Below are 24,804 nucleotides of genomic sequence, written 5' to 3'. Positions count from 1 at the left end.
TGTCACTCTGTCGTCCTAGATCAGACAGGTGATGGTGCTATATATGAGTTGATGTCCGGGGGATCTGCTGCAAGGGAGAGTGAAGTCACATGCACATTCAAAGCCAAGTCTGATTTCAGCTGACCTGATCGATCCCAACCTGATCAACCCCAAACCTGATCAAGTCAACCAAGTCAACCAAGTCAAGTCCTGGAGACTTCAACTGCTGAGGTGACTCGGGAGTGCCAAGAACCCTATCGATAAGATGATCGGCGCTTCTTCTTTTTCCGACCGCGCGACGTAAACAAACCCCGTCCACTTCCTTACCTTGGCACTATGTTGGACTGGATGAAGGGGAATGAGCAAGGGGGTCTGTTCTATCATATTCATGTCTCCTGAGTCTGTCCACTAACGATTATACTTAGAGGACTCCAAGCTGTTTGAACCCCCCGAGACTCCAGCTCCTGTCTTTGCAATTCGCGCCTTCAAGAGTGCCCTTTTTGGGACACCTGGAGCTGATGAGGAAGATGGAAAACACGTGTCGAAACCAACGATATCCCCCCATCAACGAAGCAAGAGTGATACAATGAAACTCCCACCCCCGAGATCACGATAGACGCGAACCCAGCGGGGGAAGACGCGATGCTCAACCCCACGGGTTCTCCTACAAAAAGCATTTTAGTCACTCCCGGGACGATAGTTAATCGACGCAAGACCGTATCGTTTGGGGAGAGTGTTGTTGACAATGAGGGAAAGCGCCCTGGCTCGGCCAGCAAGCCAGCCAGAACTCCACCAAACCCGACTGGTAACCTGAGCATACAGTGGATGTCCGGTTCCTCGGATGGTAGCGGCAAACCACGGAGCAGACTTACCCAAACCCTGATGGATGCACGCGACAACGCGTCCAAGAACGTGGATTCTGTCCAGTCCGAAGAGACTGGAGGCGAAGTCAAACCTGTCAGCTCTCGAACAAAAGAAATACCAGATGAAGACGTGACTATCAACCTTGAGGACCCGCACTCTGAGTCGGGCAAGTATTGGAAAACAGAATTCGACAACTACCGCTTGAGGACCAACAAAGAGATCAAGAAGTTGATTCATTACCGGTCTATTGCCAAGTCATATGCTCGCAAGAAGGACTTCGAGGCCATGCGGCTGGCCGACAAGCTCAAGGAGGAGGAAGAGAAGGTTGCAGAGATGGAGAGGCATGTTTCAAGACTTGCCTCTACCATGGTTGGGGAAGGATCCAAGGTGGACAAGGAGCAACTAATTCAGGATCTGACCAAGCAGACTGCTCTTGCACTACAATACAAGCAACAAGTCACGGCTTTGCGCAGTACCTTGGAAAAGCACGACGTAGTAAGTGACGCGGCGTACATCACAGAAAACCAGAAGGAAGAGTCATCTTCTAAACCCCCGTCGGATGAGCTTCGCGTTGTGCGGCAAGAGCTAAAGGAAGCCAACACCAAGATTGAAGAAATGCAACGCCATCAATCGGAGCTAAGCACGCTCCAAACTCTCGCACAAAGCTCGGAAAAGAAAGCACAGACACTCGAGCAAGAGAACAACACACTCAAACAGACTTTGGCTCGCGTCAAGCAGGAAATGTCGCGATACGAGGGTCGACGCAAGGACAAAGAAACAAAGCTGAAGCAGAGAGAGTCAAGACTGGAATTACGGGTCCAGGAATACAGGGACAGGCTGAAGACTGCCACTCAGCAGCATCGTGAATCAGAGGAAAACTTAAGGAATACCTCGGATGCAGAGCGTCGCAGGATGGAAAAACAAATTGAGCTTCTGAAATTAAGACTTGGCACAACAACAACCGAACCTTTCCCAGTTCTGTCTGTCACTGAGCGTCAAACTTTCAGCCCTCGCAAAGACCCTACGGGTGTGCAAGTGTTCGACTTTGCCGGTCAGAGAATCGAACACGATGAGCCAGAGGGGCCAGAAGAGCCAGAAGAGCCGGAAGAAGAGCCCACAGACGACATAGAGCCACCCCCAAGCCCAAGCCCACGATCCAAAGTCCGTGAATCGCGGCCTGGTCTACGCAGTGCCACTGTGGGCACATTTAGCTCAAGGCGCCATCTCCGAAAACTGGCTGCAGATGACGACGAGGTAACACACTATTTGAACGAGATCCTGCCAAAGCCACGCCACGAATCTCGCCGCGCTGAACTCGACGCCGTTCCGCCGTCCTCGCCTCCTGACCTTTCAGCCTTCAAATCTCTTAACCGCACCTATTCCAAGCGACGACTAGGCGAAAACCGTCCGACCCGAGCTCTCAATCTTCCCGTTGCGGAAGATACTGGGCTCAGCGCCAGGCCCGCGCCACGAGAGCGCACACATATTAAATCGACCCTCGACTCCATTTCTGGTCTTCCGTCTCGCAGTCGGTATACAAACTACACAATCTCAGCTGGTGACCGAGTTGGCAAGCGGTATGGCTTAAGTGACACTCAACGAGGAGGCCTCTCCCCCGAACGAATTGCCGATGCCCAAGCCCGGCTGAGACTGAAACAACTCAATAATAAATCCAGAGCACTCGGCAAGGAGAACGTGTGAGGCCGGTGTAGTTTTATTATCCTTTCATTTGTTTGTTTCTTCCAATTTGGAAATACGGAGTGGCTTTTGAAGCGTGCAATGGCGTCAGGGTTATGAGCGTTACTTTCTTACCCCATTCTTGCTATCTACATATGAGCGAATATCAATTGTGGGATCCCTCCCTTCCCCAAATTTTGATTTAATTCATGTCCATCGAGATAGAGTTTGTACTTCTCTGCCGAATAGCTGAACAGCTGAGACTTCCACCGGGACTGGGAGTGGTGAGTAATGGCATAGCAAGTAGAACTGCAGGTAGACTACATCGAACTAGGTTGGTTCCATGAGCTTGTCTTAGTCTCCTCTTTCTTATGATGAGGCAGTTGGTATAGCCGCTGGATCATAGGATAGTAGATATCATCGACCTTCAATCATTTGCAAAATGGTGAAAGTATCAAATAAAGGCTGGCTCGACTCCGTCATCTGTATTATCTATTGCAACTGTACTCTTTTCACCATATTATATCTATATATAGGGAGCCGCAGATCGTGCAATGAGTCTAACCACGTCTAGTCTCCCGGCGGAGCAAAACAGCAGACCTCTAGTCTAAGCCTTACCATCAGAAAGCGAGACAACAGCCCACTTACCACTCCAAGCCCACTTACGAGACTCAGAGCCACCACCACCAGGCAGCTGACGAAGTTCCTCGTCTTTGCCAGCGGGGAGGCCAACAACGGTATCAGCCTTACAAGTACGGAAGGCCAAAACGCGAATCCCGGACTTAGGGCCGAGGGGTCCGATGGCCTCTGTGAACGGAGTGGTGGGATCCCATTCAGCCTGTATTTCATTAGTATATGTTGAATCCAGCACATGAATGAACGGTTCACTTACGTCGTTGACCAGTTTCCGGTAGTTCAAATCACCCTTGAACAAGACAAGCTCACTCTCTTTCAAGTCCTCAAATAGTTCCGGCGCAACATGTGGCATACGCCAGTATCCACCTTGGGTGGTCCAGAACGCATGCGGGCGCAGGATTAGCTTGCCATCCTGGTGGAATTGGCTCCACTGCTCGAAGAGGAACTTCACGTCCGATACCTCCTTCTCCGAAAGTGGTTGGAAGGTCTTGCCCGAGTTGTCGGCAGCTGTATAGAAAGCCTGTGGGTCGACCATGCTGTTGAGGAGATCGGAGAAATCCTTCGGCGTGACATCGGACACAAACCAGGGGAAACGCTTGGGGTGAAGGACGACAGTTGTCGCCAGGCCCGCGGAAAGCAAGTATCCGGCGAGAATCAGATCGACGAAGAGCTCAAAGCCGGAATTATCGAGTACAATGTCGACACGGCGCTCGCCGTCTTTCTTCTCTCTGCGGGCTTTTTGCATGGCATCGAAGGCGGCGTCGAGGTCGTTAACGATGATGTTCTTTTGGGAATCCTTGCGCGCTTGCGATCCTTGCAGCTTTTGAATATCCTCGTATGTGAGAGAGGTCAAGAGCGAGAGATCGGTAGCATTTCCCCATAGGCAGATCTCGCACATCTCTGAGAAGAGAAGCTTCTCGGCTTGTTCGACTTGTTCGGGCGACTTTCCTTCCGCCCCCTTGCCTGACTCTGCTTCCTGTGCCAGCTCGCGATATCTTGTAGCGAGTTCTAATACGGCAGGGCGAGATGACTTGAATGTCTCCATCTTCTGGCGTGCGAATACGTCATAGCCCTTCCAATGCTTTGACAAAGCAAAGAGAGTTTCTATCCGGCGATCTGTATTGTAACCAGGTCAGCATCGATACCTTGGTTTTGGTTTCCACGGAAGCTTAGCATACAGAGGTAGCATTCGGAGTACAGCCAGGGCACGTCGTGCCAATTGGGGTTTCCTCGCTGCTCCAGCTCCTGGTTATAAGAGGCAATATCGGGGTGTCCGTCATCGTCCAAGGCCCTTGATTAACCGGTCAGGCAAAGCGGATTTGGGGGGTATAGATGGAGAATACCCACGTAAGTTTCCGGTCATGCTGAAGCTCGTACTTCAGCTTAGCCATGTTGGCAATGATACTCTTGCCTTCATTGGCCTTTTCGTCATCATCCACACCAACAACCGTGCGATGTAGGTCATCAATAGCGCCAGTCTACAAACATCACATTTGATTAGCAATTGTCGCATACGAGCCTTAGTTGTCCAGGGTAAGCCCACAATAATAACGGGCCATCGGTCATTGGCCGAGATCGAGGCAAAGCTCGACTTATCGGAAGTGATGTATTGAGCTGATCAGGTTAGTACATCAAGAATTCCAGGTATCGAAGCACCACCTACGAGTCTTAGGGTCGAATTCCATGATTGTATGTGGAGTTTGTCTAAATGATCGGAGAGCAAAAGAAGTGCAGGGCAGAATCGAGGGGAAACCGCGGGGCAAAGGCGGTGTGAAGTATACGGCGACGTCACAGCGACAGGCTGGAAATACACAGAATACACAGAACACATTGGAACACATCAATCATGCACATAAATACATTAGGAACGTCAATTCTAGATCTCTTGGCAACGCCGCGCTTGCAAATCAGATTGCCTATCACATTCCCATAAGGGGCGAGTTTTGTGCGTATGCCTGGGACTGTTAGCTTGGATCTCAAGTCGAGATAAATAGGAAAGAAAGCTCACCATTGGCTTGATATCTGGGTGAGGGACTGCCTCGAACACTTCATAGTTGAGCTTGAGCTCGGGGCCAATGTTAATGTAGGCACCCTTGTTTTCAGTCGAGTCGCAGTACTTGGGCGCGGAGAAGACAGTGATGCAGCGGCCGTCGTGCTCAACTTCGTAACCACCCATCCGCACCTCGTGCGAGCGGATGATAGCCTCCAGACCGTTGTTCTCGCAGAAGCGCTTGGTAACATCGGGTCCGAATTGAAGGCCGACTCCACGTTTGCTGGGGCCACGGCCAGGCATAGTCTGGGGGTCGGTCCAAAGCATCTCCATCATGAGACCAGCTTGACCGGGTTGCCTTTGGTTGTGGCGGTTGAGCTTGCGGATATCGTTCAGGGTAATCTTGTCGTCGGAGAAGAGACCGCCGTGAAGGACAAGGTACTTGTCGCCGATCAGGGTGGCCAAAGGCAGGGCGGAGAAGGACTCGGAGAACACCTTGAATACGCGCTCGTTATACTTAGCCTTGCATTCGCCTTCGAATCCGTAGACCTTATTCATGTCATCCGTTTCGTGGTTTCCGCGGTTAAGGAAAAGACCGTTGGGCCGCAGCCACTTGTATGCATAAAGGAGCAGGGCAATTTCGCACGACCAGGAGCCACGGTCGACGAAGTCACCGTTGAAGAGATAAGCGTGGGTATCGGAGGGAGCGCCGTTTCGTCTGAAGATCTCAAGCAAATCGAAATATTGACCTGTTCGAATTAGCAACCACTAGAGCATATATCATAGTAGGCCAAACATACCGTGTGTGTCACCGCAAACTGTCAACTTCTTACCGGACTCGACGCCAACCTCAACCATTGTAGGCTCAGCGTAGACGAGATCCTTGACAGCCTTGATAATCTGGAAGACGTACTTGCGGTGGATCTTCTTTCCATCCTTGAACCGCTCAATCATGTCGTCAATGAATTCCTGTGTCATCTCCTCGCCGATGCGCACTCCATCGTAATCATCCTCAACCTTGATAGCACTAATATCCAGATCCGCAAACGCGGAGGGCGGGTCCGAAACCTCAATGGCCTTCTCGAAGTTTATCCGGCGCACAAGCTTCTCGCACTCGGCAGTCTTGAGCTTTGCGCTCTGGTTGGCAGGCTCCCGCTTCACAACGGCCTTGAAATCCTTCAAGGCATCCTGGTAGTGCAGAATGGCAGCATAGCCCAGGCCACGGCGCCAGTAAGCCTAAACGAAAACTAAATTCAGCGTTCATTCTCGCATAATGTCCATCTGCAGTTGTCTAGCTCTTTTTTCCCTGCAGGGTATGTCGCGACGGACCTTCACATAGTTGGAGTCGAGTTCCAATGCCTTTGTGGCGTCGGCAATAGCGAAACCGAATGCCTCGAGTTTGAATTGGGCCTGTCACAGGAAACGAATCAGCAAAGACCATTCCCGTTGAAATGCACACGCCACTCGTGAGAATGTTCCACCGAGGATATCAGGAACGCACCTGGGCCCGGTTGCAAAAGAAGGACGGATCCTGGTCATATTTCTCGATCGCTTGGTTATAAAAGTCGACAGCAGTCGGCCAGTCATGTGCAGCAAAGGCCTTGTTGCCCTGGACCTTGAGAGCGGTGCCGGCTTCTTGATCGGTAGCCATTGGGGGGGGGGGGGGCGGAGGGAAAAATGCGAGGGGCACGAGACAAGCGATGATCGGGGATCGGAGGGAGACTAAAAGGAAAGCGAAGAAAAGACAGAGAGCAAAACCCCAAATGAAAAGCTCCTGAATAAGAGAGACGATAAGAAAATAGAGAAAAAGAAGCAAGTGTTGAGGCAAAAAAAAAAAAGAAGAGGAATCTGTTCCTGGTTCTCCCATGTTCTTTTTCCCCGATCGCAACGGGGCTTGGCATCCAGACTCGACCTCAGATCTCTTTCACTTCTCCTTGCCTTCTTCCTCTACAGCTCCCCCCAATGTCTTTTTACGCCGCGCCTAACCAGCAGCGCACGCTGCGTGCCTGTATGGTCTGCTCTGTCGTCCAAATCCACAATGTATGAGCTACTCCCTGTTTCCTTCTGCAGCTTCCTCTGATCACCCCCGGTTACTCCAGAAATTCATGCGTGAAGGCTGTCCGAACTGCGAAAATACCCTCCAGCTCCGCGGAAACAATGACGCCATTCAAGAATGCACGTCGCAGGTCTTTGAAGGTCTGATCGCTGTCCGGGATCCAGCTGCTAGCTGGGTCGCTCGCTGGCAACGGTTGGATAACTATGTGCCGGGCACATATGCGACCAAGGTCACAGGCTCGGTGAGTGAAGCTGGAATGTCTAGGGAGATTTGAAATGGAATTCATCTCGCATTGATGTCTCCGGTTCTGTCGAACACTCTGGCTAATTCTGTTCGCGTCAATAGCTCCCCGAATACATCATCAGCAGTCTCGAGGACTCCGGAATCAAATACGTCCCGTACGCGCGCCCAGCTCTTTATACAAAGCCTATATGGCTCTTTTATTCGGCTGATTTACTGACTACTTATCACAGGCGAGATGGAAGCACCGGTGAGGAAGATGCTTGAAGTACCGGTCCGACACACTAAACGACCTTCCCACCCTTGTTCATACGATCCTGGTCCGGATACCCCCTATAGCACACGCCGTTCGATTATCAGGGTGGGAAATGGCTTCGACAAATTTGCTGGTTAGGAGTTTCGGATGGAGCATTGCACAGTTTCTTATTTTTCTTCATATTACTTGCTGGAGTCAAGGGCATGGCAGGACCAACCTGCTTGTGAGTCTAGTGCCGATTTCCCTTTTCTGTAACCATAAACATAAATCGCAACTGAGATGATTATCACTACGAGTCTGGATTGTTCTGTTGAGTCATAATTCAATTGACAAGCAAACTGTCTAGAAATGTACATGGCCTTTTTGTGTGGCATCCATCCGTTGCAACAAAAGATATAGAAAAAAAAGTTCATCAAAATAGTAAAGAAACGCTCATAAAATCAAGTTCAAAACGCCCGGGCAATTTTCCAAAAGTCATAACTCAGAAATGACATTGCCTGGACTGAATTTAGACGACCTGGATAATCTGCTCGAGCTTCTCGAGCAGGATATCAGCGTGGTGCTTCTGGAAGACCAGCATGGGGCGCAGGCGGACAGCAGAGGCGCCACTGCCACCAATGTTGATACCGAAGGCCTTGGCCTTGGCAACGAGCTGGTCGCGCTTGGGGGTGTCCCAGGCGATGAATGTACCCTGGTTCTTACCACGCAGGTTCTGGAAGTGCTGGGGGTACTTCTCAGCGAGGCGCTCGAGACCGCCGTACAGGTAGTCACCGGTAGTGCGGGTGTTCTCGACAAGACCAAGGCGCTCCACCTCGTTGATAATACCACGGAAGATCAGAGCGCGGGCCGGGTCACCCATCCAGGTGTTGAACTGGCGGTAAGGCTTGTTGGGGCGCAGGGCAGGGTTGCCGTAGTAGTAACCGGCAGTCTGGGCCTTCTTGGAGAAGGTGACCATGTCGGGGGGAGAAGACAGGTTCCAGTGGTCGTGGGCCCAGAACTTTCCGGTAGCACCAACACCGGTCTGCACCTCGTCGACGATGAAGAGAACGTTGGTGCGCTTGGTGATGTCGCGGAGACCCTGGAAGAAGGCGGGTGAGGCGTGGTTGTCACCACCCTCGGACTGGATGGGCTCGACCATGACGGCGGCGACGGGGTTGTGGAACTCCTTGATGAGGCGCTCAACCTCGGCCAGGCAGCGCTGCTCCTCGGCGGCGTTCTCCTGGACGTGGTCCTCCAGAGGGTACTTCAGCTGGGGGAAGCTTGCCTGGGGCCAGTCAAAGGCGGGGATATCCAGCTTGTGGATGGCCTTGGAGCGGGTGGTGGAGAGGGATCCGAAGAGACGGCCGTGGAAGGCAGACTTGAAGGACAGGATCGAGAGCTGGGGAGAACCGGGGCCGGCGTTGTTCATGGTGGAGAGCAACTCCTCCTCGGTGAACTCAACCTCGGGGCCACCACGCTGCATCTGGCGGTAGTACATAAAGGCAGCCTTGTAGGCAGTCTCGTTGGCATCAGAGCCAGCCATGGCAGTGAAGACCTGGTCAAGACCCTTGGGGGCGGCACGGAGGACACCAGTCTTGAGAATGTGAGCCCACTCGGAAGAGGGGAAGTTACCCAGAGCTGGGCGGTTGATGAGAGCAGAGGTCATCTCGGGGGTGGCGGCAACCTCCTTGAGGTGAGGGTTGTTGTAACCAACAGGGATAGAGGCGATTTGGGCATACACATCAAGCAGCTTGTTGCCATCAAGATCAGCAATGCTAGGAGAAGGTTAGTTGAAGTCATGGAGGAGGAATTGGCTGTCGTACTAGTTACCAACGGACTGGTTGTAGTCGGTGAGCATGTTCAAGCTGCGGACGTCAAAGACCTCATCGAGCTCGGCAGCAGCGGCCTGGTTCTTAGGACCCGGGATAGTGCCGGAGACAGAGGGAGCAGTAGGCTCATTGGGGAAGTAGGGCTTCTCGGAGGCCCGGAGAGAGGCGGTGGTAGAGAGAGAGCGGGCAGCAGGGAGGCGAGCAGCAGAGCCCAGCCGGGTGCTGGCACGGAAAACCGAGGCCATTGTGAAGTAGGAGATGAGGCTTTCCGGGGATATAGAGAATCGGAAAAAGCAGAAAATGGTGACAAGAGACAGAACACAAAAATGCGCGGGGTGTCTTTATATGGCAACCGTTATCGGTCTTATCCTGGAGCTTCAGAGCTTCCCCCCGCGTATGAGTCGGCGGTTTGGACCAATAACATTCCTTCCTGCACCGCGAAACACCGAAGATCCGATGGGGAATGTCGACGAATTGAGAAAGTCTACGCTGGTGGATTTCATCTTCAATTCGATATGGTAAGAGTTTCCATTTCGACCGCTTCTGCAGTCCAATGCCCAATTGGGGTCGAGTCACGCGGGTCTGCTCTATCCAACTGTAGTTGTGTCCTGTTGGCGTGGTGTTGGTGTGCAGGACGGGCTTTCGGTCGATCACTGATAAGCTAAATCTCACTATCTGGGCCCCGGTATGCTGGTAGGTCAGGTGTATAACCCGGGGCTGCGAACATCTCTCACCGCAATTTTGAGGCTCGTTCGTTTTTTTATACATGTATAATGATAGACTTGGCGCTTTGATTCAGTTAGATGTGCTGTTACTGCTGTAAAACACCTGGTTTAACGTGAAGTCTATATTACTGCACACTGTACGACTGTATATATATTCCAGTCACAACCAAGCGATCAACCTCCAAACAGTACGACACTCTAGAATGTCAGTAATGCTGCACACGAGTATATCCAATAAGCTATCTCCTTCTTGCCCCCTTCTTAATTGACACCAATGGCCAAATCAACCCAATTGACACGATAGGGCTGCATAAACTCCCGGGCTTGGCGATTGGCTCGTGAGACCCACTCCACTATGAAAATTTGATATCCGTTCATAGTGCACTAGTCTGAGATAACTTTCAACCAATTGGGCTTGTGGTTTAGTGGTATAATACTCCCTTAGCATGGGAGTGGTCCGGGGTTCGATTCCCCGCGAGTCCATTGCTTTTTGCTTCCTGTTCTTCTTGGAAGCCCTTATTTTTTAGATCTATGTATTGTATAGTAAACGTTTGGACGGGGACCTTGGTGTGTACATTTTAGAACCTAGTATTTTTTTTTGGATCGCATAGCACCAGCCGCAGGTGTTATTCATCGAATTGGTTTCATAGATCAGCTGGTTCAAGTGTGGTGCTAGCGACGCCAAAGTCGAGGGGGGCCCTACTTCGCTTGGTATATAGCCTCATCCAAGAGCTATGATACAGCGGACTTGGAATCCCGTACTTGACTATGTATCTAATATCAACCATGGCGCAGTAGGATATTCTATTTCAAAATTCAACGTCGGGGCTTGCATGAAGCACTCAGAAATGAAGAAAGTGACAGGCGTCATGGAACTAGACTACTCATTCAAAGACGTCTTTCATACTACATAGTCTTTAACCCTAACAAGTCTTTCATCCTTTGTTCCCATACATTTCTCCCATTGCCCTTTGATCTCTTTATCTGGCATTGATCTTTGTTGAGTACCTCATTCAAGCCATTGTTCGCACAACGTAATTGTACATATGAAAGTCACCTGTAGATGTATATAAGGCAGCTGGAATTAACCTTTTGCTAATCACGAAAGTCCCGTACAAAAATAACCAGCAACATAAACCAACGAATCACCGAGACATCAGCGAATCATCATCGTCTCAATGGCTCCAATCTACTCTCTGTGGGAACCAAAGGGGGAAGAACTGGTCAAATGGCTAACCAATGCCAGTGAGCCAGGATGTCCCATCCCGAGGACCACGGTCACTTGGGCAGATTTAGAAACGGATCAATATTTCGCCTACAGCAAGAGACAATGTCTCGGGCCTCACCAGCGTAGCCTGGCGGCCGAGCTTGGTCTTCCTGTTGAGGGAGATATAGAGAACCAGGAATCTGTCTATCGGTATGTTTCGTTCGTGTCCAACCAACTCGAATCCGCTATGTGGGTCGGGAAAGTTGGACCAGGAATGATGATTATCGATGTGATAATGAGGGATTTAGGGTCGAGCGTGCCGTGGATTTCAGAGCTGACCAAAGCGCTCTATGAGAGGTTTTTCCCTCTTAGTGGGCTGCGGTGTGTTCTGATAACCGATGTTCAGAACGTGGACACCGTGAAGTGTGTGAGGAAGATTTGCGAGACCCATGAGCTGGAGCATCCGCGAACTGTGATGGACGACGCCGAGTGGCCTGAGGGGATTTGGACGTTTCCTTCCCCGGAGTTCCACGCCTTGTTGGGTTCCCGACTTGGTAAGGTTGTCGCCTATTTCATTCTAGGTGCGTATGGCCAAGGTGTTAAGCGGGTCAGCCGAATCACATTCTTTCACGATGGAGCGACTGAACTTAACTTGCGGTTTGATATTGAGGATGTTTGAATGTTCCCTTTTGTTGAGAGCTAACCCCAACTGACGAGTTTTAGATTTCTTTAGGTCGAATTCTTCAGGTCAAGGCTAGTATCTTTCCTACGTGTTAGTTGTTATTGTCTGCGTTGTCGATAGATTTTTTCTCAAATTGAAGTGTTGAGTTTCTTTTTTGAAACTTCTATGGAAATAAGTAATATGCACCATTAAATATTCATCTGGGACAGTAGGTAGGCATATTTGGGGGTTCAGATCTTCTTTGTTATAACCAAGAATTGTTGAGTCTGCCTGTAGAAACCCGCCTGATGTTCTCTGTTGTTCTTCCTGTGCTCTTTGTTGCCCTAACATCTTAAACCACAGCGTTTATTTAAGCTACCATTCCTTCGCTCAAAGACAATGCGTTAGCAATTCGCCCTGCATATATTCAATGAAAGTAATTTACATATAATCCCCAAGCACATAATCCCTCAAAGTAGACATTAGAAACACCGACAAAACATCTCAATATCATGTTCAGCAGTATTGTCGTACAGTACGAGTGCATAGATGTTTCCTATAAAGTACGGTATTATACGTATTGCGGTAGTTATGAAATGAAGGAGGATCTATTCTCAGAATGTGATTAATTTATTTAAACGCCATTCCAGTATAGGTCAGCGTATAGTAGTTACCGGTACATATCGACAAACAAAGCGTGAGTGTCTAGGAGGTAAACTGCTTTCGATTTCAGCTGTAAGCCATCCATCAAAACCCTCATGCAACAGACGCAGCACCACCCGCAGCATAAGACCTCTCCCCCTTCTCCCGCCGCATCTTCTCCCGAACAACAAGCCCAGTCACCAGAACCATCAGATCAAACTCGTCCCCCCAAGACGGGTATACATGGAAATATCCATCTTTCTGCACTAGACCCCCACCGGGACAAAGAACAGCCACAGCCTGATCCTGCTCATCAACCAGCTTATAACTGCCCATAGGGCCGAAACTCTCATGTGCCCCGGTATTCTTCCAGGTGAAAGTACGTTTCTCGCCCCGGAGGTCCATTTGGAAGATATGCCGTGGTGAGAAGAATCCCTTTTTGCTCAAAGTTGTGGTGCAGCCTGATGTCTCGGCATTGGGTGTATTGCCTATGGTGATTTTGGCGTCTGATGAGAAGCGGACGTATTTCCCGCTTGCAGCGATGGGGCCATTGGTGCTGTTGCCCGTGTAGAAGGTTAGTTCTGGTTTGTCGGCGGCTGGGCTGGCGTTTTCGATATGATAGATTGGCGTGTCGTTGGTTACAACTTGGTATTGGGAGCTCCAGTTTCCACCGGCTATGTTGTAGTGGGTGTATTCTAGTTTGTCCGAATGCTCCAGCATGATGATTGTGAGACAAGGTTTGGTTGGGATATGTAGGAGAGGCAGATTTGGCTTCTTATAACCCGCAGACTGGGCAATGTCAGTGGATATCAGGTGTCAGAGGCAAGTGAAGTCTTTAAGAGGGCAGTGCTGGCCCCCAGCCTTGATGTCACGGGGTATATACGGGGCGCCATTCAGCCTTGGCGGATTTTGATCAACTTCCGATGGGGCCCCGGATTTTATGATTTGTGACTCAGTTCTAGTTAACTTGGTTGGAAGTGTGTCATCAAACGATAGTATTCATTCAGTCATAGACATCGAGTCTAAATATCCAAGGTATCATAATAAAAAACAAAACGAGCAGTATAACAAATCCTCCACTACCGTACAGAGTACAGAGTATATAACCCAATCCTTTTTTCCACGCCAGACAAACAAATCAAATACAAAAAATCAAGGTCAAGATAAAGATCAAATGCCAGCATCATATCTATTCAATACAACGGCATAGGCGAAGAGTTAACATAATCAACATTATGCTCAACAGACTCAATCCGATCAGTACAAGTCCCAAAGACCCGATCCCAAAGCCGAGTCTGTTTGCCATAATTATGACTCTTCTTCCAACCCTTCCGATGATGCAAATCATGATCTTCAATCACAAGCTCCGCATCAAACCAACGCAACACAAAGCTCAGCGTCGAAGGCGGGGTGGCATGCACACGCAAACCACTGTGGCCCGCCAACTCAGCAAACACGACGTACTGGTGGCAGATCCACCACTCGTAGAAACCCATCGGCATGCCCATAAACTTCATAGTGAAGAAGGTCATTACCGGGATACCGAGGATATCGAAGAACTCCTGCTCGGAGTCGGCGTACAGGGTGAGCAGCGGGTTCGGGTGCTTGGTGAGGTGGTGGGTCCGGTGGTACTTCCATAGTGCGCCGACATCGTGCATGAGACGGTGGTACCAGTAGAACCAGAAGTCGAGGATGATACCGTATAGACCTGCTTCGAGGGGCAGCCAGGCGAAGCTCATGGTTGACGGGGTGTGGGTTGAGCGGTAGGCCAGGAAGACGGTGAACATAGGGCGGAAGGTCGACGTCGACATGAGTGAGCGGACGACCTTGGCGACGCCGACGTCTGGGACGCCATCGCGGGCGTGCTTGTCGCCGTCTAGGAAGCCGTGCTGGTGGCCGAGACGGCGGAGGACGTGGAGCTCGTGGATTGCGATGCCCTTGAAGGCTAGACTGTATAGGATGAAGGCGCCCCAGGCGCTGAGGTTGTGGCCGGTGATCACCACGTAGGCGTGGTGGATGAGTAGTGGGATCACGGCGTGTGTGAGCACCCAGCGGTGCATCGACCAGTCTGGGACATAGGGGACTGCGTCTTCCTTCAGGTGGACTGGAATGTTCTTGTCGAGGTGTTCGGGGTGGATGCCAAGGAGTTCATAGAACCAGTGGAATAGCGTCCACTCTGAACGGGCGAGTTGCCGCCAGGTGGACTTCATCGAGTCCTTTGGATTGCGTTCCATGACTATTATAGCGTCCAAGTTGACGCTCCCCCAGGATTGGGGGATAGGTGGATTTTTAAACCATTTGGGTTCACTGTCGATCCCCCCCCCAGTCGTTCGGCGACTGGGCTTCGGCGCATGTGAACGATACCCACATCTTCACACTCTCCGCAAAAATGAGCCTCGGACTTTTGGCTTCATTTGAACATGATGTCGATCGTTGCTCGTCTGGGTGAGATGCCCCAACAATCTGACCGTTTCCCTGCGCTAGCTCACGCTTGGGCTAACTCGCTTCCCTGACAGGGGAAGATCTGTCTCTGGGGGGATTGATCATAGGTTGGTGCATACTGTAATAGTTGCCTATGACTCTTGTTTATATCATAGTCCGGGCAGAGAACAGGTCCATCCACTACTGTACTTTATACATATGTCATGATGCAGTGCGACGTCGCTTGCATGAGCGTGCCCCTGAATCATGTGATGTGCCCTAATCGACGAGTTGAGATGTGAACACTCAAAAAATGAGGGTTTCAAACACGTCGGTTGATTTATTATCAGATGATGATCGTATCTGAGTTTCACAAGGGCTCGGCTAAATCAGATGTACAGGAATAAACTGATTATCAATCAGAATATTTCCGATCGACACTGTTGGGTCCGAATTTCATAGAGTTCATTCTGTAGTATGGAACAGGATGCAGGAATGTATTATGACAATGTAGGTGAAATGAAGATGCTCTATATATCAACAACCGCCTCAACTGTCTGCGCATGGGGGATATCAACATGCGAATGTAAACAAATGGAAAGAAAAGTACCGAAACAAACCATGCAACCATTTACAGTAGGACTGTAAATCTGGAAGCCTGGGACTGCCGCTTCCACATGATAGATCCACATATGGAGAACATATTGGCAACGGCCAAAGAAAACAAGACAATAGAAACGTTGGGAAGCACGCGAGAGAAGAGAAGAATCGTGTCTCCACAGGCCACTTCACTTGCCATAACGCTATAGCAAGAGGAAATGCATATGCAAATGCAAATGCAACTCCTATTTGCAAGACGATCAACACACAATCCAAGCAGATGTATATTTGAGAGACCAGCCTCGGTAGTGTGATGTGCATCCTGTTGTGCCATTCCCATCTCTCTAGTCCGAAGCACCCTAAATCTTGCTGCCTTCTAGAAGCTCTATACAGCAACAGCTTGAGTCTCGTCAACGGACAACTGATTAACCTTGACCGCCACATTATCGACAGCCTTTTCGTCTTCGGTCTTGGCTTCAGTGGCGACGTCGGTCTTTGCCTCCGGCTGCGAGGACACATGCGACTTTGGGACGGGGACCGTATCTCTGCGGTCCTTTCCATCGACTGTGCCCAACACCTCCAAGTGATCACCCTCGAACAGAATGGGTCCCTTCAGGATATCCTTTCTCTTTTCACCCTCAACTTGGTCCTGCTCCAGGCCCTGGAGCAGCTCACGAGCGGGCTCGTCTAGGTTGGGCATCTCGCCCCAGGTCCAGTCTAGTTCACCACCATACTGCTTAGGGATGCTGGATGGTTCCATGAATGAAGTAAGGGTAGGCTGAACCTCCGCAGCAGACAAAATGAAGATCTTGGAGGTGGTACCAGGATCGAACCAGCGCTTGATCCAGCTCCAGACGGTGGGGAAGAAAGACGGAGCACCAATAATCTAAAAAAAAGAGTCAGTCACAGATCCCAATATCACAGTCAAATAACGTTTCTGCGATGATCGCATCAGAAAAGACATACGAAAATCCGATCCAAAGTCTCGGGGTAATGCGCCGTAGCCAAAACACTAGCATCCTGCATATGACTCTTCAGATTCCAGAACTGCTTCAATCCAACACCACTGACGTCAACAATATTGGTAGAAGTAACAATAGGCGTCTCAGGATTCGGCCGCTGCAACGCCGAACAAAGCGGCATCACAAAGCGAAGAAGATTCTCATACAAGGCGAAGAGATTCAACAAGCGCGCCGGGACAGTAGACGACTTGTGTGTCTCCGGCGTACCGGTAGTCATGGTAGAGTTGTAAGCAGCGACAGCCTTGTTGTCCAGGTGGCGGATCTCAAAGACGTAGACGGGAATTCCACGGCGATCGCGACGGCCAGTCCACTGGGGGTACTGTAGCGAACAAGGTCAGTATATGGTCTTATGAAACAATCAACGTTGTCCCGGTACCCACCATCCGTCGTGCAGCCTCGTAAGAGTCTACGCCGATATTCTCATACAGCGCGTCAATGGAATTGTCTTTGCGCCAATCCTCCGTGTCCTTGAATTGACCCCAAGCACCCTCAACGTCGAACTTGCGAGCACGCAAAAACCGCCTATACCAGAAACCCGATCAGTTCTTGTCCGTTTCTCTTTGTATGGAGGTAGTAGAGTAGGGGGGACAGCGCCACATACAGCATAGTAGCATCGTCATGGCTAGCAGTCTTGCCCTCGACGCCCTCAGCCTGTTCCACAGCAGGAGTGTAGTATTTGCGCTCGGCACAAAGCGTCTTGAACTCCGACAGCTTCTCCTCTTGCTCGGGGGTCAGGTGGTGCAAGTGTCCGGCCAGCCATGCGGTGCCGGAGGCTTGGGAGGCGGAGGCCGAGGGGTCGTTCTTTGCGGACTCGGTGCGCGCGAGGTCGGGCTCGGAGGCCTGCGCTGCTTTGCTTCCCCAGAGCATGGTTGCTTGTCTCTGGGCTTTTCTTGTGACTTAATATAAATGAATCAAAGGTGGGTTGGGGAGGTCAATTTGGACGGGGGATCAGTGGCGGAATAGAGGCGGTGAAAATTAATCTGACATATCAGCATTAGTAGGAGGTATACTGTATGTACTAAGACCCTGAGGAGTTATATCGTTTGATGATGGGCTACGAAACTATATATTAATACTATTTACGTTTTATTTGCAAGCGCCTTGTGGAATGAATCAATGATCAATGCGTATATTTCCTTACAATTGTCCAACGATACTCCTACTGCTTCATCTACGCTAAGACAGATCTAGATAAGCACAGTCCCCAGGGGTTCGCAGGAAAAAGCCCCTGATTGAGCCGCCTGGCACGGCTTCGCAGTAGCAAGAAATCTAAGTACATAGTGCTAGCAACACATACTATGCCCGGTAAGCTGTCATAGTTTATAGTTTGCAGCCCACATCACTGATTCAAGCCATAGAGGCAAAAAGCTCTTTTCAACGAGTGTACCCCAAAATATCTGCTCTATGTCTCGGGCTTAATCTCAGTTTAGGGCTGTTGTGCAGGCATGGACCACGTAGATCAACGGAGATCAGAAAAGCTAATCGGCAGGGATCAACTAGGGAACGCTGGTGAAAAGTGTATCAAGTCGGTCATCGAAACCAAGGATTTATAGTTACGAACCTGTAAAGTACTCTGTACGCTCTGTAATGTACTGCAACGTGAAATATACAAACACACAATACAATTCATTCATTCCTAGCACAAAACCACATATGGAAATGGGTTACATGGATAGCTAGATAGTAACTTAAAACTTAAGGGAAGGGTCAACCCCAACAATTATTTTGTACAGTCGCCCCTCACAGCGGTGAAATCAAACAAGAGGATAACAGAAGAGTCAATAGATACAGGAATTTAATCCTCGGTCAGGTCGCCGTATTCCCAGATTCCGCGACGCTCGGACTTGGCCTCGTCTTCAAGTGTGCGGAGGTTGGACAAAGTGTCGACGGAAGCGCGTTCCCAAGCCTTCAGCTTGCGAGGCACCATGGCGAGACCCTCGGAGATGATGTCAGCGTTAATGCTGTTGTCCAAGTTCTTGGAGACGGAGGGGTCGAGGAGGGTGACGTGCAGGGTGCCATCCTGGTCGACGTGGTCAACGTTGGCGACGAGCTGGCGATCGAAGGTCTGGTCGCCGACGAAGCCGACGGCATCCTCGAGGTAGTCCTCGGAAGTAGGGAACTGCGTGAGGGAGAGCACGGCGTCAATGGCCTGGGGGCGGAGAGTCTGGCCGGAGAACTGGGGTTGCGTGAGAGGGCGGAGCTTAGCCCAGGGGAGGGACTCGGAGTTTCCGAAGTCAATATATACCACCTCGGCGGTTTCGTTTTCACGGTCATTACGGCGGACCTTGGCACGATACCAGTTGCCGTCTTCGGTGAACTGGGCGGCGACCCAGTCGCCAGCCTTAGGAGGACCGGGGAGAGGAGCGTCGTTGGCCTTGTTGATGTGGAAGGTACGGAAAGCGCTCATGAGCTCGGTGAGGGCGTTGGTGCCGGTGCCAATCTGCTGCAGCTTGAGCTTGGCGGTGGCCGGGTCGACGTAGGTGACCATCACGTCGCGGTAGTCCTTACGACGCTGAATAGGGGCAGCATCGCTCTCAGTGCCAGTACCAGTGCCGTTGGCAGCCTCGGCTTCCTCAGCCTCAGCAGCCTCCTTAGCAGGGTCGTAGTCGTGCCAGAGACCCTTGCGGGCATCCTTGGCACGCTGCTCGGCAGCGAAGTACTCAGCGGCGTGACCAGACTGCTCAGCCGAGTATGCGTGCACGGTGGCAAAGCCCTCCTCCAGTAGGACCTTGGTGAAGTTTTCCTTGTTGACGTACAAGCTTCCAATGAAACCACCGACCTTGTCAATGGTCTCAACATCGATCTCGACATCACGCTGCATGCAGCGGCGGTTGGCAAGGTCGTGGGCCTCCTGACCGAAAGGCTCACCGACGTCGCTAGGGCCGCGGGCAGAGCGAGGAGCACGGATACCGGAGAGGACGAGAGTCAGCTTGGCGTTGTCACGGGGAACCAGAACGGTGAAGCGAGAGCCAGATTTGACGAAGTCAACGACAGCAGGAACACGCTTCTGGCGCTGCAGGATACCAAGCTCCAACTTGGCCTTTTGGACGCTCTCGGAGTAGTCCTGGTATTGCTTGGCCTTGGGAGCCTTGGAAGACCACATTCCACGGCCTTCCTTTTGAGCCTCAGCCTCAGCAACGAGCAGGGCATCGTAGTCGGGGGAACGATCGGCATCATCCATGCGGTGACGGATGACAGAGGAATAACCAGCTTCCACAAGAGCAATTCCAACGTTGGTGTTGCCCTGAACAACAGTAGCGACCTCGCGCTCTTCGTAGCCCTCATTGGCGGGCTTCTTGCCGTTCACGGTGACCTTGACGTGCTTAGCAATAACCCGCTTGCGAAGGTACTCCTTGGCCTCAGCGGCGAAGGGAGCCTGCTTAGGGTCGGAGGGCTTGGGCTGACGGGTACTGGCGAGACTGATCTTCTTCTCCTTACCAGCCTTGTTCCGGATAAAGAGAGTGTCGGCGTTCAGCACACGGGTGACCAGGTAGTCCTCGGCGGAGGCACCCGCAGTGGTGGGACCAGTGTGTCCAACGAACAAGCCCTTGCGGCCAGCCTTGGCCTCAAGCTCGGCCTGGCGGAGAAGAGCCATATCAGGGCCTAGAAGGGTAGAGTGATGATCCTGGCAACGGGCGAGACCAGCCTCAAGAAGGAATCGAGAGATGTTTCCATTGGGGTGGAGGACAGTAGCGACCAGTTGACCCTGCGGCGTCACACCAAGCAGGGAAACCTTGACCTTACGCTGCAACAGACGAGATTCCACAAACTGCTGTGCTTCATCACCGAAAGGCTCGGCAGCCGTTTCCTTACCCTCTGTGGTGCGCTTAGCAGATGGGGTACGAACACCAGCGACGGCAATAACAGTCTGAACATGCTCTGTGGGAGAAAGCAGCAGACGCAACACAAGTCGGTCACCATTCAGGACCTTCTCGATAATACCCTCTAACTGCTGACCGGACTTCTGCCGAACCAATTCACGAGCACCAGTCAACTCATAGCTGGTTTCGATAACGCCATTGTCAGCACTCCAGGTTCCCTTGCTTTCACCCTGAGCGAGTGACTCTAGGGCACGCAGACGCTCAAGAAGAGCAATTGTCTCCTCAGATTCATCGCTACGTTTGCCAGCCTCTTCACGGACACGGGTCCAGCCTTCTTGAACACTGATATCGGGCAATGAGGCGTCGAAACCGGGCAGTTTGATGGTACCGTACTCGCGCTTGGCACCGGTGGGAATGGTGTAGACAACGTGGAACTGGACAACCTTGCCGACAAGGAGTTCACGGAGGAATTCACGGGATTGGAACGCATATGGCTATAGTTGACAGATGTGTTAGTTGTGTTTCATTTGCCCCTTCATCAGTCCAGAGCTATATAGTCAATGGTGACTGAAAAAAGTAACAGGATGGGAAGTGCGCAATCAATCCGAACATGGTTATTTGTTTGCAATTGAGCACATTTTCCACAGATATATTACCCACCTCATCACCTTCTCTCCTTAACCGGGGAGCAGACACATAGGCCAAGCTCAGGACGCGTTCTTGTGAGGGATTGGTGACATGCGACAGCACGACAGTGTCGCCGGACAGGACAGACTTGACCCGGGCTTCGAAAGGCATGCTGAAAATTAGACACCACTTCCCGACAAATGAACAAATGAGATGAAATGGACAAAATCAAGAGGAAAAAGAAGTAACACAAAGCAGAAGAAAGGAGTTGTGAACAGCTAAGTCCTGAGGGGAAACGTGGCCGGTGTTTAGACTTGTGGGGGAAAGCGGTCAGCGGCCGCTCGAAGCTTCTACGCCTTCGATATCTACGAGTCTACGTGTGTATCTTCATGAGTGGTGTGATCAACTCCAGTTTTTATGGTAAGTTAAGTATCATTCATTCATGTATCCAGCCAGGAACTACCCTAACTTTTCACCCCCAAGTTCAATTTCAGGGGGGATATCAAGTCCGAACATCATCAAGCGGAATTGCGCATTTAAGCGGCAATACCAATGACACCTAGCAATTGATTAGCATTGAGTCCATTGACGATGAAAAGGGGGCCTAATTTCCACTCACCACAGGCGGGACGGAGACCAGCGTTACCGGTCTTCTTGGACTCCTCGTTGCTACCCTTACCGAGGTCATCAGTACCGGCGTGGACGACGAGAGTACGCTACAAAAAAGACATTAGTGATTTGCACCCTCAAATTGTGACCTGCTTAAACTTACGCCCAGGACGGACTCGGCGCCAATCAGCTTGACGAGCTTGTCCTGCATGGAGCCGTTGGCGTTACCCTCAGCATCGGTCTTGAAGTTGCCAAGGTCACCGACGTGACGGTCAGCATCGGTGGGAGCACCGTGGGTCTTGCCGAAGGGGTTGACTAGCGTCATTAGTATGTTTCATCGGCAGTCAAGAGCTGAGATTGTAGCATACAGTGAGGACCAGCGGAGGTGCAGCCGTTGGTGTTGTCACCGAACTGGTGAACGTGGAAAGCACGCTCAGCGTTGGCGTCGTTGCCGGTGATGTTCCAGGAGATGGTGGTAGGGGCGGACTCATCAGCCTGCTCGAAGGTGACGGTACCGGCGACCTTGGCGTCACCACGGAGAACAGCAACTGCAGACAGACACGATCAATAACATATTCTCATATTCTAGCAGGTCGATTGACGGCGGAGAAAAGCTGGACCCGAGCAAGCTCCAAGCTCCAAGCTTTAAGCTCCACGCTCCCAACTCCACGCTCCCCAGCACCCAAGCCCTACCGACCAAACCCCAGTGACAAATAAGCTGTCAGCCTGGACAGGGCAGATTCTAGGTGTTGCAGGGGAACGAAGCCGATAGGCTCGGAATTGGGGCTCAGGATCCCAAGGTGCTCAAATTTGCTCAAGGTCCCCTGGGACCTTGAAGGGCCGGGATCTGTTGGCTGAAGAAAAGTGGACTTACCAGCCTTAACCATTTTGATGGATTTTGATATAGTTTGAGATGAAAAGTAAAGAATTGGAGTATATATTGAAGAAGAAGAAGAAGAGGGGGGGAAAAGACGAGGTGGGAATAAGCGGATGTTGACGTGACTCTACCCTCTTCCCAGCCCAACTAAAACAATCCCCCACCTCCTCAGGCGAGTCGGAACGAGGGGGAATGACATAATGGAGACTATGTACTGGTACGGGACTCGTAGTGGGGGTTTGGCCGGGACCACGAGTACCGGTACCTACCCCTCCGAGAGCTTTCTGCTCAATGGTTGGTAATAGGGGACAGTACTGCTCAGGTGTAGTTGTCCATTTCACGTTATCATTCATCCTAAGCTAGCCATTGATCTCTCGGATATACAGTAAAAATCAGGAATAGCAACCGATGCAATCCGACCTGTGCGGGGTCACTGAATAAGCCGACCCGGCCAGATCAATTTGCTGATTGAACCGGACCCCTACGCTCCTGAACGAGACAGTACGAAAATTTACAGCGTGGAGACCGAAAACCGGAGCAGAAGTTCATCAATTCGTATCTACCGATTCCAATTTTGGGGGATCGCCAATTTACATAAAATTCAAACACATCAAATCATAGCCTCTAAGCCTGGATCTTCTGGGCAAGGAGCTGCTTGAGGGTCTCGGCATCAGCAGCGAACTTGGAGATACCCTCACGGAGCTTCTCAACACCCATAGCCTCCTCGTTGAAGTCGAAGCGGAAGAGAGCCTCGTTGTTGAGGTACTCGCGCTTCTGGATGTCCAGGCTGTGGGCATCGGCAGCGTTGAGCTTCTGGGGAACAGCAGCGCTGGAGTTGTAGAGGTCCTCGAGGAGGGCGGGGGCAATGGTCAGGTAGTCACAACCAGCCAGCTCGGTGATCTCGCCGACGTTACGGAACGAGGCACCCATGACAATGGTGTTGTAGCCGAACTTCTTGTAGTAGTTGAAGATGTCCTGGACGGACTTGACACCGGGGTCCTCCTGGGCGGTGTAGTCGCGCTTGTGAGCGGCCTTGTACCAGTCAAGGATACGGCCGACGAAGGGAGAGATGAGGAAGGCACCGGCCTCAGCGGCGGCGATGGCCTGGACCAGGGAGAACATGAGGGTCAGGTTGCAGTTGATGCCGTACTTGGACTGCAGGATGTGGGCAGCCTTGATACCCTCGTAGGTGGAGGCAATCTTGATCAGGACACGGTCCTTGGAGATACCGTTCTCCTCGTAGAGCTAGATTCGGATTAGCCGGATATATTGCCAGCGCGGTGCGGACCCTGGAACATACCTTGATGATCTCAAGGGCCTTCTTGACGGAGCCCTCGGTGTCGAAGGACAGCTTGGCGTCGACCTCAGTAGAGACCTTGCCGGGGATGATGTTGAGGATCTCCTTGCCGAACTGGACGAGGAGGCGGTCCAGGGTGGCCTCGACCTTCTCATCGAGGGAGCTGCCCTTCTGCTTACCGTAGGCAACGGCAGTGTCGATGAGAGCGGCGTACTCGGGCTTCTTGGAAGCAGCGAGGATCAGGGAGGGGTTGGTGGTGGCATCCTGGGGCTTGTACTTGCCAATGGCTATCTCATGTTAGCGGCCTATTCCATCCATTGGAGACTGGAATTGCAAGAATTGCAGGGATCGCAGGCAATTCCGGGGGAATACATACTGGCGAAGTCACCTAGAGAATCTGTTAGCTATGTTTCCAGAGTAAGCGGAGAAGAGCTGCTTACCAGAGTCGCAAACGACGACGGTGCCAGTGGCCTTGAGTTGTTCGAGAGAAGAAGACATTATGAGAGATAGAGAATGAGATGGGAGAATGAAAGGAAAGGAGAAAGAAGAGTGGCGGCGGCGCGGTATTTAGATGGAGGGGTGTGTCATGGACTCGAACCAGCTCAATTGCCCGGTACTTGTGGTTTGTAGGGGAGTCCCATAGTGAAGCCAAGTACCCCCGTGCCACATCCAAGGTGGGATGTGGTGGGGCAAATGACGCGCTGAGAGAAGAGGGCAGAAACGCAGAAACACAGGCACAGTGCCTGACGCCGTTTGCTTTCGTTCTTCTTCGCTCATCTCTAGACCTAA

General features: G+C 51.3%; 12 protein-coding genes across 12 annotated transcripts; 3 read left to right on the top strand and 9 right to left on the bottom strand.

The window, feature by feature from the left end:
- Window positions 1–315: 315 nt before the first annotated feature.
- Window positions 316–2,544, top strand: N7511_000325 (uncharacterized protein; the record flags this gene model as incomplete). Its single annotated transcript, XM_057122750.1, has 3 exons — window positions 316–349; window positions 405–557; window positions 608–2,544. The coding sequence occupies 3 exons, from the start codon at window positions 316–318 to the stop codon at window positions 2,542–2,544; spliced, it is 2,124 nt and encodes a 707-aa protein (XP_056988483.1).
- A 583-nt stretch (window positions 2,545–3,127) lies between these two features.
- On the bottom strand, window positions 3,128–4,841 carry N7511_000324 (damage-control phosphatase ARMT1 family protein; the record flags this gene model as incomplete). The annotated part of the gene is made up of 6 exons (XM_057122749.1): window positions 3,128–3,358; window positions 3,413–4,272; window positions 4,335–4,447; window positions 4,504–4,634; window positions 4,700–4,770; window positions 4,820–4,841. The coding sequence occupies 6 exons, from the start codon at window positions 4,839–4,841 to the stop codon at window positions 3,128–3,130; spliced, it is 1,428 nt and encodes a 475-aa protein (XP_056988482.1).
- Window positions 4,842–5,075: 234 nt separating this feature from the next.
- On the bottom strand, window positions 5,076–6,797 carry ppt1 (protein serine/threonine phosphatase PPT1; the record flags this gene model as incomplete). Its single annotated transcript, XM_057122748.1, has 5 exons — window positions 5,076–5,111; window positions 5,165–5,895; window positions 5,947–6,382; window positions 6,476–6,556; window positions 6,648–6,797. The coding sequence occupies 5 exons, from the start codon at window positions 6,795–6,797 to the stop codon at window positions 5,076–5,078; spliced, it is 1,434 nt and encodes a 477-aa protein (XP_056988481.1).
- A 311-nt stretch (window positions 6,798–7,108) lies between these two features.
- spt4 (transcription elongation factor SPT4) lies at window positions 7,109–7,709 on the top strand (the record flags this gene model as incomplete). The annotated part of the gene is made up of 4 exons (XM_057122747.1): window positions 7,109–7,186; window positions 7,246–7,443; window positions 7,548–7,600; window positions 7,676–7,709. 4 exons carry the CDS (start codon window positions 7,109–7,111, stop codon window positions 7,707–7,709), a joined length of 363 nt encoding a protein of 120 aa, XP_056988480.1.
- Window positions 7,710–8,206: 497 nt separating this feature from the next.
- gatA (4-aminobutyrate transaminase gatA) lies at window positions 8,207–9,751 on the bottom strand (the record flags this gene model as incomplete). Its single annotated transcript, XM_057122746.1, has 2 exons — window positions 8,207–9,452; window positions 9,501–9,751. The coding sequence occupies 2 exons, from the start codon at window positions 9,749–9,751 to the stop codon at window positions 8,207–8,209; spliced, it is 1,497 nt and encodes a 498-aa protein (XP_056988479.1).
- A 1,658-nt stretch (window positions 9,752–11,409) lies between these two features.
- On the top strand, window positions 11,410–12,117 carry N7511_000320 (uncharacterized protein; the record flags this gene model as incomplete). Its single annotated transcript, XM_057122745.1, has 1 exon — window positions 11,410–12,117. One exon carries the CDS (start codon window positions 11,410–11,412, stop codon window positions 12,115–12,117), a length of 708 nt encoding a protein of 235 aa, XP_056988478.1.
- A 738-nt stretch (window positions 12,118–12,855) lies between these two features.
- Window positions 12,856–13,461, bottom strand: N7511_000319 (uncharacterized protein; the record flags this gene model as incomplete). Its single annotated transcript, XM_057122744.1, has 1 exon — window positions 12,856–13,461. The coding sequence occupies one exon, from the start codon at window positions 13,459–13,461 to the stop codon at window positions 12,856–12,858; it is 606 nt and encodes a 201-aa protein (XP_056988477.1).
- A 473-nt stretch (window positions 13,462–13,934) lies between these two features.
- Window positions 13,935–14,975, bottom strand: N7511_000318 (sterol desaturase family protein; the record flags this gene model as incomplete). The annotated part of the gene is made up of 1 exon (XM_057122743.1): window positions 13,935–14,975. One exon carries the CDS (start codon window positions 14,973–14,975, stop codon window positions 13,935–13,937), a length of 1,041 nt encoding a protein of 346 aa, XP_056988476.1.
- Window positions 14,976–16,147: 1,172 nt separating this feature from the next.
- Window positions 16,148–17,651, bottom strand: N7511_000317 (SEC14 family lipid-binding protein; the record flags this gene model as incomplete). Its single annotated transcript, XM_057122742.1, has 4 exons — window positions 16,148–16,648; window positions 16,729–17,103; window positions 17,165–17,306; window positions 17,386–17,651. The coding sequence occupies 4 exons, from the start codon at window positions 17,649–17,651 to the stop codon at window positions 16,148–16,150; spliced, it is 1,284 nt and encodes a 427-aa protein (XP_056988475.1).
- A 928-nt stretch (window positions 17,652–18,579) lies between these two features.
- On the bottom strand, window positions 18,580–21,403 carry N7511_000316 (putative transcription factor (Snd1/p100); the record flags this gene model as incomplete). Its single annotated transcript, XM_057122741.1, has 2 exons — window positions 18,580–21,099; window positions 21,266–21,403. The coding sequence occupies 2 exons, from the start codon at window positions 21,401–21,403 to the stop codon at window positions 18,580–18,582; spliced, it is 2,658 nt and encodes an 885-aa protein (XP_056988474.1).
- Window positions 21,404–21,768: 365 nt separating this feature from the next.
- sod1 (superoxide dismutase SOD1) lies at window positions 21,769–22,728 on the bottom strand (the record flags this gene model as incomplete). The annotated part of the gene is made up of 5 exons (XM_057122740.1): window positions 21,769–21,791; window positions 21,852–21,948; window positions 22,005–22,156; window positions 22,210–22,389; window positions 22,716–22,728. The coding sequence occupies 5 exons, from the start codon at window positions 22,726–22,728 to the stop codon at window positions 21,769–21,771; spliced, it is 465 nt and encodes a 154-aa protein (XP_056988473.1).
- Window positions 22,729–23,342: 614 nt separating this feature from the next.
- N7511_000314 (sedoheptulose-7-phosphate:D-glyceraldehyde-3-phosphate transaldolase TAL1) lies at window positions 23,343–24,513 on the bottom strand (the record flags this gene model as incomplete). The annotated part of the gene is made up of 4 exons (XM_057122739.1): window positions 23,343–23,963; window positions 24,019–24,302; window positions 24,392–24,403; window positions 24,456–24,513. 4 exons carry the CDS (start codon window positions 24,511–24,513, stop codon window positions 23,343–23,345), a joined length of 975 nt encoding a protein of 324 aa, XP_056988472.1.
- Between the last annotated feature and the right edge of the window lie 291 nt (window positions 24,514–24,804).

This window comes from Penicillium nucicola, assembly GCF_028828085.1.
Source record: "Penicillium nucicola strain IBT 29836 chromosome Unknown utg000001l, whole genome shotgun sequence".
In the NCBI taxonomy this organism is placed as follows: Eukaryota; Fungi; Ascomycota; class Eurotiomycetes; order Eurotiales; family Aspergillaceae; genus Penicillium; species Penicillium nucicola.
Note: the sequence above shows the minus strand (reverse complement) of the source record. Positions and strands in the feature narration are given on the sequence as shown.